General features: G+C 53.4%; 1 protein-coding gene across 2 annotated transcripts; it reads left to right on the forward strand.

The window, feature by feature from the left end:
- The first annotated feature begins 330 nt into the window (after window positions 1–330).
- EOMES (eomesodermin) lies at window positions 331–5,368 on the forward strand. 2 transcript variants are annotated; one of them, XM_068558252.1, is made up of 6 exons: window positions 331–1,208; window positions 2,198–2,352; window positions 3,007–3,128; window positions 3,549–3,707; window positions 3,798–3,859; window positions 4,616–5,368. In XM_068558252.1, the coding sequence occupies exons 1-6, from the start codon at window positions 331–333 to the stop codon at window positions 5,352–5,354; spliced, it is 2,115 nt and encodes a 704-aa protein (XP_068414353.1). In that variant the 3' UTR covers window positions 5,355–5,368. The 2 variants fall into 2 exon arrangements, with proteins under 2 accessions (XP_068414353.1, XP_068414354.1); XM_068558253.1 differs by having other exon boundaries at window positions 4,673–5,368.
- Window positions 5,369–10,327: the final 4,959 nt, after the last annotated feature.

A 10,327-nucleotide genomic window follows, 5' to 3' on the forward strand; every position in this document is an offset into this window, starting at 1 on the left:
CTAAGACCTCTTCTTCCCGTGTGTGCGGGGGAGGAGGGTGGAGGTCCAGAGAGGCAAAAGGGACGCGGAAGGAAAAGGAGAGGGCTTCTCGGTCAGATTTCGCCTCCTGCCTTCAAATTCAGTGCCCTTTCCTTGTGGAAAGGGCGCTGGGTTCGGGACGCGCGAGTGCGCGCCTTAGCGGTCCGCGTGTCGCCAGGTGGGTACCCAGGCACAGGAGGAAGGGGAAGTTACCTTCCCCTCGGAAGAGGGCGCTGGCTCCCTCATCCTGCCTTTATAATCAGGCCGCGGCCGGAGAGGAAGCAGCCAGCTGCCGTCTGCGCTCTGCAAAGCATGCAGTTAGGGGAGCAGCTCTTGGTGAGCTCGGTGAACCTTCCCGACGCGCACTTCTACCCGCTGGAGGGGGCGCGAGGCGGTGGCGGCGGGAGCGCCGGCCACCTCCCGGGAGCGGCCCCCTCGCCTCAGAGGCTGGACTTAGACAAAGCGCCCAAGAAGTTCTCGGGCAGCCTCTCGTGCGAGGCAGGGAGCGGGGAGCCCGCAGCCGCCGGTGCGGGGGCCCCCGCGGCCATGCTCAGTGACGCCGACGCCGGGGACGCCTTTGCTGGCACCGCGGCCGTGGCCAAGCCGGGGCCCCCGGACGGCCGCAAGGGCTCCCCCTGCGGGGAGGAGGAGCTGCCCTCCGCCGCCGCCGCCGCCGCCGCCGCCGCCGCCGCCGCCGCCTCCAGCGCGCGCTACTCCATGGACAGCCTGAGCTCGGAGCGCTACTACCTCCAGTCCCCTGGGCCTCAGGGCTCCGAGCTGGCCGCGCCCTGCTCGCTGTTCCCGTACCAGGCGGCGGCCGGGGCGCCCCACGGATCTGTGTACCCGGCTCCCAACGGGGCGCGCTACCCCTACGGCTCCATGCTGCCCCCCGGCGGCTTCCCCGCGGCCGTGTGCCCACCCGGCAGGGCGCAGTTCGGCCCGGGAGCAGGCGCGAGCGGCGGCGCGGGCGGCAGCGGCGGGGGAGGCGCCCCGGGCGCCTATCAGTACGGCCAGGGGGCTCCGCTCTACGGGCCGTACTCCGGGGCAGCAGCCGCGGGTTCCTGCGGAGGACTGGGGGGCCTGGGGGTTCCCGGCTCCGGCTTCCGCGCCCACGTCTACCTGTGCAACCGGCCTCTGTGGCTCAAATTCCACCGCCACCAAACCGAGATGATCATTACGAAACAGGGCAGGTGAGCGCAGCGCGGAGGGGCCCCGAAGCGCGGGGGCAGAGAGGACCTGTGTGGTCCTGAGGGTGGCCGGGAATGGGGAACCGCCGCCCGCCTGCTCCGCTCTTGGCTGGGAGAGTGAGTTTCCGTGCGCAGCCAGTGGAGACGCCGCATCTCCAGTCCGATGTCCCTCCCGTCCGCGCACCGGCGGTTTGTGCAGGGCGCTAAGGCTACGGCTGCTTCCCCCCTTCTCTCTCGTCACCCTCACCTGGACTGACGAGGAGGAGGCGGAAATGGAAACTGGGGCTTGTCCACAAAGCTGGATTTCCTAGGTACGCCCGGCCGGCGGTACGCCGGTCCCTGAAGGCGGGCGAGGAGCCGCGGAAGCGGGAAGGCTCCAGGGGTGGCTACCCTCTCTGAGCATAGGGCATGGGCTCCCGCAGTTTTAGGCGCCAGGGTCTCCGCGGGGCGCATCCGGGCGACGAGCGCGAGGACCAGAGCGCCGGCAACGAGGGCTGGTCCGGGTAGTGGGTTAGGCCCGACCTGGAGTCAGACGGGGCTGGGGTCCCAGGCCTGAGAAAGTTCGGATACACATCCCACTGCGGGCAGTGGTTACTTCTGGGGAAAGTGAGGGGTGGGTGCTGGGAGAGGGACGTCCAAAGGGGACTTTTACGAGAACAACTTAATGTTCTCTGGCACTTGTACATATAGAAAATAATGATTTTTAAACATCCTGGAAGAAAATAAATGAGCATCTGAAAGGGTCAAGAACTTGAGTGAGTGGTGCAGAAGGGCGGGGATTGGGGCAAATTATTTCAGAAAAGAGATGTTCCGAGAGTTGCCAACTCAAGAATTTTTTTTTTTTTTTTTTTTTTTAAGAATATTTTACGTAGTGAGGGCCACTTTATCTACCGGTATTCTGTTCGTCTGTAGACTTCTAAATGTCGTCCTTGAGCGTGGGCCTGTGCCCAGGCGTTCCGATTTAAATCTCCTGGTTCTGTTCCCTTGCACAGACGCATGTTTCCTTTCTTGAGTTTCAACATAAACGGACTCAATCCCACCGCCCACTACAACGTGTTCGTAGAAGTGGTGCTGGCGGACCCCAACCACTGGCGCTTCCAGGGGGGCAAATGGGTGACCTGCGGAAAAGCCGACAATAACATGCAGGGTGAGGAGAGAAAGGGCCTGGGCAGGGTGGATCGGTGGGAGCCCCTGACTCAAGACACTCAAGACTCAAGGCACATTTAAATCTCACATCCCTCCCTCCACATCCGGGGCCTGGAAGTGTTAGGAGTTTCTTTGTGTTGATTGTTTGATTAAGAGAGAGAATTGCTAAGTCAGACTTCTTGCCTACTAGTATATAGAATTTTAACCATGACCCTACTCTAGCCCTTCCCTCCACATCCCTACCTTTGAGAAAGGAATTGCTGTAAACTCTCCAGGTGGCAAGGGCTCCTGGCATTCTAATCTTCACTTGAGAAAAGGCCTCCCCAAGGTTGAGTTCATCATAAAAATCCAACCACCTTCCATCAGATCTTGCCTGTCTAGCTTCAGAAGCCCCCAAGTTAACCTTCAAGAGGCATCGCCTACTGGCTCCATTTTTGCCTTGTCCAAGGAAGGCTGGAAGCACAGGGGCCCTGGGAGGGGAATCAGTAGAGTCTAGTTGGTCTCCACTGGCCTTCTTAAACTGCTAATGATGGGAGATGTGTTCTAAGTCTAGCTCTTAAATCTTGCCCATAGGTAGTAAAATACCCCTCCCCTACCTCCATTTGCAAACAGCCCTTTATGCTTGGGTTTTGTGTTTTGTTTCATTTTCTCTTAGGCAACAAAATGTATGTTCACCCAGAGTCTCCTAATACTGGTTCCCACTGGATGAGACAGGAGATTTCCTTTGGGAAATTAAAACTCACCAATAACAAAGGCGCAAATAACAACAACACCCAGGTAGGGTGACAGAGGAGGTGGTGTCTTCTGGCTGTGAATCTCTTTTCTAATGAGTTTCCATACTCTTCATTGTATTTGTAATATTTGCAGGTACCTGTTGCTTGCCTCTTTCTGGTCTTTTTTTTTTCTTTTGACCTTTCTCATTTTTATTTATTTATTTTTTTTCCTACTGGATTTCAATAACAGTGAGTTAACTGTTAGGAGCAGAAATACTGAAATCTTTTGGCGACTTAGGAAACCAAGAGGCAAGAGTGTTTATTTAAACACACACACTCAGCTATGTTTTAAGTTTCAAAAATGGCAATAGAAAAGTTAGCTGTTGCTGGGGAGCAAGCAGGAGTCGCATTCCAAAATACAGAATTTGTCAAAATCGACTTTACTTTTTCGATTTGGCAGCTCTTTTCTCTGTACCATTTGCAGATGATAGTCTTACAGTCTTTACACAAGTACCAACCACGACTGCACATCGTTGAAGTCACAGAGGATGGCGTGGAGGACTTGAACGAGCCCTCCAAGACTCAGACCTTCATCTTCTCAGAAACGCAGTTCATTGCAGTGACTGCCTACCAAAACACCGATGTGAGTGCCGCATGGTCCCCAAGAATCCCTGAAGCTCAGTCCAGCGTGAGAGAGAAAACACTCAATGACTGTTTTTTCTCCCTTGTCTAGATAACTCAACTAAAGATTGATCACAACCCCTTTGCAAAAGGGTTCAGGGACAACTATGACTCGTAAGTGCACCTTTATTTTTCCTTGCCTGGTCATCTTTGAACAAGACATATCGAATCAGACACTTTCTTGAGACCATATTCTAGGAAGAGCTTTCACGGTTGGGATTTTTGCCTATTTTTATTTTTGCATATTTTTGGCCTTGACTAATCTTGCTTTAGAATTTTCACAGAAGGGTTTTGTTCATTTCTAAAGAAATGTTAAGGGCTTAAAAATGAGGAGTTTTTTTTTTTTAACATTTGAGTGGAGATTTGAAATTTTCATAATCTGCATTTATATGCCTTCCTTTCCATTTGATCCCAGTTTTTTTATTCTCTCAGGAGCAGGGATTATTATTCCCTCTCATTTTTTTACATAAGAAAAACCTGACACTAAGAGGATGTCATTTTCACAACATCAAACAGCAAGGCCCCACAAATGCCTTTTAAATCTGGGATTTCTACCCACCATGGCCAGCATTCCTTCCCTACCACTGAAGGGAGAGTTGCTCCAAGTTCTTCCAAGTTCTAGGACTTGCAAAGATGGATTTTCTACAGTTTAAATGCTTAATGCTTGGGAGGAAGCTTTTTCTTTCGTGGTGGGAAATTTGGCCGCAATGAGCCAAGTCCAGCTAAAATGGGCCAGTGCATCCCTACTACCTCCACCCCTCCACTTGACACACCAGCACTCCTGCTCTAGAGCGTTCTTCATTTCTGGGAGGTAGATTGTTTGGGGACAACATTAGGGTTTTTTTTTAAGTGTTTCTCTTTATATTGTAGCATGTACACCGCTTCCGAAAATGACAGGTTAACTCCATCTCCCACGGATTCTCCTAGATCCCATCAGATTGTCCCCGGAGGTCGGTACGGCATTCAGTCCTTCTTCCCGGAGCCCTTTGTCAACACTTTACCTCAAGCCCGATATTATAATGGCGAGAGAACCGTGCCACAGACCAACGGCCTCCTTTCACCCCAACAGAGCGAAGAGGTGGCCAACCCTCCCCAGCGATGGCTTGTCACACCTGTCCAGCAACCTGGGACCAACAAACTAGACATCGGTTCCTATGAGTCTGAATATACTTCCAGCACCTTGCTCCCATATGGTATTAAATCCTTGCCCCTCCAGACATCCCATGCCCTGGGGTATTACCCCGACCCCACCTTCCCTGCAATGGCAGGGTGGGGAGGTAGAGGTTCTTATCAAAGGAAGATGGCAGCTGGACTCGCATGGACCTCCAGGACAAGCCCCCCTGTGTTCTCTGAAGATCAGCTCTCCAAGGAGAAAGTCAAAGAAGAAATTAGCTCTTCTTGGATAGAGACACCCCCGTCCATCAAGTCTCTTGACTCCAATGATTCAGGGGTGTACACCAGTGCTTGTAAGCGAAGGCGGCTGTCTCCTAGCTCCTCTAGCAATGAAAATTCTCCCTCCATAAAGTGCGAGGACATCAATGCTGAAGAGTACAGTAAAGACACCTCAAAAGGCATGGGGGGGTATTATGCTTTTTACACGACTCCCTAAAGAGTTATTTTAACCTCGTCAAAATGAGCTAACTTTTTGCCGATGGACTTGGTGGTGTTTTTTGTTGTCTTCTTTGTCTAGGTTGCCAAAAAGACGTTTGCCTTCCACCCTGATGCATCCCGTTTTGTGCAATTCTCTAAAAGAAGGTGCCAAAGCTTTTTGATTGCTTCAGGTAACTGAAACAAGCCTAGCATTTTTTTCTTTTTTAATAAAATTAATGGAGGACTTTCAAGTGTTTTTAAATTTGAAGGTGATTCAAAGTTATGGATTTATTTATTGGAGACACTAGACATTCAGAGAACTGGGCTGTGAAGATTGAGTGCCTAGCGCCATCAAAGGTGTTGAAAGCTTTGGTTCTCATTTTTATTTGTAAATCTATAAGCAAAAAGAAGCGCAGAGTGGTAAGATGTTTTGCTTCTGGAATAGAAGCATTAACCTTCAATAAGGGACTCTTGCTGTTAGCTTTCTGCTGGGGACAAAAGATGTTAGGCCTGGGAGGCAAGGACTTTGTGAAGGTGCTGGTTTGACCTGACTTTGATTCTTCCCAGGCTTTTGAAACAAGCCATGTTTGCCCTAGTCCAGGATCGCCTCGTGTACTAGGCCTCTGCTGTGTGCCTGGGTGGCTTGTAGGACTTAGGAGACAGCAAGGGAGGGGGGTGCCAGAAAACAAACAAACAAAAACGGAGAATTTTAAAGTGTACAGTTGTGTGCTTAGATACACTGTAGAATAATGTGGAAAATATTGTACAAATAGTCTACGTAGGTATATGAGATTATGTAAAATTGGTGCTTTGGCTTTGTAAAGAATTTGCAATTCACCGGACCACAGCTGCAGGAGCAGGGGAAGTTTCGTCATCCCCACAACATATGGGAATATTCTGTTTACTTCTTAGTTAAGAATGTATTCAGCTACTGTACTAACTTGAAACGTGCTAAGGAAAACCCCCATGTCATCCTCTTCCTCCGCCACCCCCACTTCCCAACTTGGTAACGTGAGGAAACAGAAACCTGACGCCCCAGCTCCTATAGGCTTTCTAGAGACCTTGGATTTTTATGTACAGTCGTAGTCATTTTTAATAAATGTGGTTCATTAAGGGAACAGGCATAGCCCTGTCTTCTGTACTATGGGTTTTCATCTTTGTTTCAAAAATTTTAGTTTGCTTCCTCCCCCACCCTCCTCCAGCAGGAACCCTGTCCCACCAACCCACTCCCCCACCCCAAGTAATCCTCTAGAATCTCTAAGTGGACAGTGTCTTCGTTGAGGGGGTGGGGATGCTCTTGTTTATCTTTTTTCCTTGAAGATGAATGGGGTTATTTCCTCACCGCACTGGGAAGTCTGGACAATGGGGATTGGAGCTGGGGAGGGGGAGGGGGGTTGCCGCCGAGATGCAAGATTGCCCACAGCAGGCTTGATAGGAGCCTAGGAAACCTCCACCCCCAGCCCTTGGCGTCCGGGCCTCTCCTAGACCTCCTTGGGGTCTCCCATCCCCGGACCCACATTGGCTCCCCGGGCACCCTCGCGGCCCTCTGGGCGTCCACGAGTTCCGGATCCCTGAGGCCAGGCGGGAGCGGGCCGCCCCCACTCCCGCTCCCGCTGCCACCTGCGGCTTCCTTCTTCCCGGAGCCCCGGACGCCGCCGCGGGGGCAGCTGCGGGCCGGGGCGCTGGGGATGCGGCGGGAGCGCAACACAGCTCTGCGAGCAGCGGCCGGGGAGCCGGTTGCCTAGCTTTCAGCTCCGCTTTTTCGGCTCTCAATCCGCGGGAGGGGCCTGGGCCCGCGGAAGAGTTAAACCAAGGAGTGCGACGAAGGGCCCTTTGTCCCCCAGCCAGACATCCCGCCGCGCTTATCTGCAGACGGCTTCTGGCCCGGCTTGCAATCCTTTCCAGCCCCCTCCCGACGCTCCCGGGGTAAAGGTCTGGCCGGGAGTGTCATTCTGCTAACCGCGTGGCGCGGAAATGCAGCTGCTAAGAGGATTAGTTCTGGGAGGCCAGCGATCGGCCCGGCCCTCCTCCCCTTCTGCGCCCAATTAAGGCCGCCGCGAGCTCGCACCTCGCTTCTCCGCGGTTTCCAGGTCCCACCGCCCTTCCCGGTTCCGAGTCCTTCTCGCGCCGCCTGTGACCTTGGGGTCTCGGACTCTAGCCCCGCGTCTCCGACGATGCCTGTTGAAAACGCTTTGCCCAAACCGCCCCGAATTTTACTGGAGCTGGAAGCGAAAGCCTTGAAATTTGGTTTATGTGTGTTTACTGTGGACGACAGACTCAGACTCGGGGAGGAGGACTAGGAGCCCCCTAACCCGGTCTGCGCGCCCCCCGCCCCAACCCCAAGGAACCCGAGCGTATTGGGAGATGCGATGGAATTTCGAAACGGTGTTCTCCTCTTCTGCCCTCTAGAAAGACAGCAAACGCTAATCACCTCCGGGATAAAGCAGACACTGGCCCCAGTCTATTTCCAGTCCTGTATATTTTTGCACCGTACAGTAAAAAGAACCTGGTACTTGTGAAAAGTCCCTCACAGTGTTTAATAGAAACGTAAGTGGCTGAGTGGCCCCAATTAACACCTTGTGATAAGGCATTCCTACGATGGAGTGTCAGACACCAAATTGTGAAGAGATGTATCTAATTAATCCTCCTAGGATGACACCGATAAACAAGCCTCTATTTAAATAAAGATCAAGGACTCGGCGCCCCGTTTGTTTACATTCTCCGCCGGAGTCCCAGCGTTTGCGCCCTCGCAGGCGGCGTTCCCTGTGCTGGGGCGCGAGGGCGAGGGCTGTCTGGGTGGGGGAGCACCGGCTTGGGGGGGGTCGCTGGTTCGCCTCCGTTCTAGCCCCAAACAGAAATATGCAATTAGACAAACTGCAACGAAAGAGGAAAAAGAAGTGCAAAAAGGACACGACTCTGACTTGGAAATACTATTGTTTGTCATTTTCCACGCGTGTCCTTTACATCGCCAAACACTTTTTGGTTGTCTGAGTTTTTAAAAGGAAGGCAAACAAAAAAGCCTTCCACTCGTAGCCCCAGGAAGTCTTTTCTGCTTTGGGGAGAACTCGGAGCTGGACCTTCCCCGCCCCCCACTCCGCACGAGTTCGCTCCTCGCTGCCCCGGGATTCCTCCTCCAGGGTGCTGAAGCCCAGAAGCGCTGGGGTGAGGGGTAGCTATCCTGGGGGGTGGGGTGGGGAGCCACCCACTGGGAAAGGCAAGAAGAATCTGGAAAGAAATAGGGGAAGAGGGGAAGGTGCAGCCAAACTCTCAGTCTGTAAACCAGGGCCGGGGCTTGGAGCCCGCTCGGAGTCAGCAACAATGCACATCCCCACTCCTCAAAGGGGAGTTTCAAGGCTCCAGATCAGCTTTTGGTCCAGGCTCCTTCCTTTCCAGCCGCCTCTGATTAACTTTCAACCTGGGTGTAAAGGCAGACTCACGATCCTCCCTTTCCTCTGCAGGCTCTTCCTTCTTTCTGAACCAAACAAGGGGGGGGGGGCGGGTACGATGCCTGGTTTTTTTGTTGTTTATTCTTTTGTTCTTGTTGTTTTTAATTCTGCAGGTGTTATGGAAACGCTCCGAAATAAAAAATTCCCTCCTGTCCCTAATCGAAATTGAGCCTCCAGTGGGGACAAAAATTAAAATCACTCATTCTCCACTGGCCTGGACGCTTCCCCTTCCCCGCTCGCGCCACGATGTCCCCCCGCCCAGCTGCCAGCCGGCTCCTAGAGTTTGGCTTTTCACCGCGCGGAGATTTCGGCATCATCGGGAGACACTTTTAAAAGGCAATTTGCAAAACTCTGTTGGTGGGCCTGATCGAGTCCCCTTATGTGAACTCCCCATCCCTCGGGTTTAAGCTTTCGAGTGCACGAATTCCCCCGGTCTAGCCCCCGGGATACTCGAACCCGCGGAATCTGTCCACCTGCGCCGGTCTTCGTCGGGGGTCGGAGTCCCTCCTGCGCTTCGCGGACGCCTGGGCGCAGCGCCTGCACTTGGCGTTCTCATGGGTTCCGCCAGCCCGAACCCGCAGGAGCTGGATTTCCTTCCCCGCCCGTGAGCTGAGCGGTTGGTGGGCAGCCTGAAGCTACGACATTTTTTTAAAACATGATGGGGACTCTGACCTTGGTGGTCACTGAATTTCTCCTTATTACAGCTTAAAAGAAGTAAACTTCTGGAGACCCCTCCACCCTCTCCCCCTTTCTCCTTCGGCCCTAGGAGTACTTTGCGTGTCGCCGAGGACGCATCGAGTCACCGAAGGAAGGATGTTGCTGCGCCAGACATGGAGCAGGCCCTTGGAGGTGGTCCCCAAAGTGCCCGACTTCTGATGGACCTCTGGCCGCCCTCGAAGCGCCGGATCTCTGCTTATTTGGGGCAGCAGAATGTGAACACCCACCCCCACCCCCGGCCATTTAAATTTTCCTCGTCTCCCTAAAAAGTCCTTAGCGTCCTTCTAGAAGTTCTCGTGAAGGCAGCGGGGCGCGCACAGGGACTTCTGTAACCCCAGGCTGGACCAGATTTCCTCGCACTGTTGGCGCCGCGCTCTTGGCGGTGGCTCCTGCAGCGGTTCCGAGGAGGCTGCGGGGTCCGGGCGGCGGGCAGCCTTCGCCATCTGGCGGCCGCGGCAAGTAAAGCTCTCCCAGCCGAGCAGGACCTCGTTACAGGCGCTGCCGCTTCTGCATCCCGCATCCCACTTCCCCTCCTCCTTCGTAAAGCTCCTCGGTTTCGGGGGAGGAGCCCGGAATTTGGGGTTGGAGGACTTTAAAGTCTAGGCCTGGACCACTGCTCACTAGCTGCCTTGGCTCATCTGTGAAGTGAGGATTCGAACCACGACTGCCTCGCTGAATATCATCCGGGGCGAGGGAGGAGAGAATGAATTTAACTGCTTTGCAAACCGTTGAGTAGCTCCGAGTACTAGTAGGCATAATTAATTACTAATTTTATAACATGATATGTAGTGGTAAACACAAGTGCATTGCAAATGAAAGATTTTTTTCT

This window comes from Eschrichtius robustus, chromosome 12, assembly GCF_028021215.1.
Source record: "Eschrichtius robustus isolate mEscRob2 chromosome 12, mEscRob2.pri, whole genome shotgun sequence".
NCBI lineage: Eukaryota > Metazoa > Chordata > Mammalia > Artiodactyla > Eschrichtiidae > Eschrichtius > Eschrichtius robustus.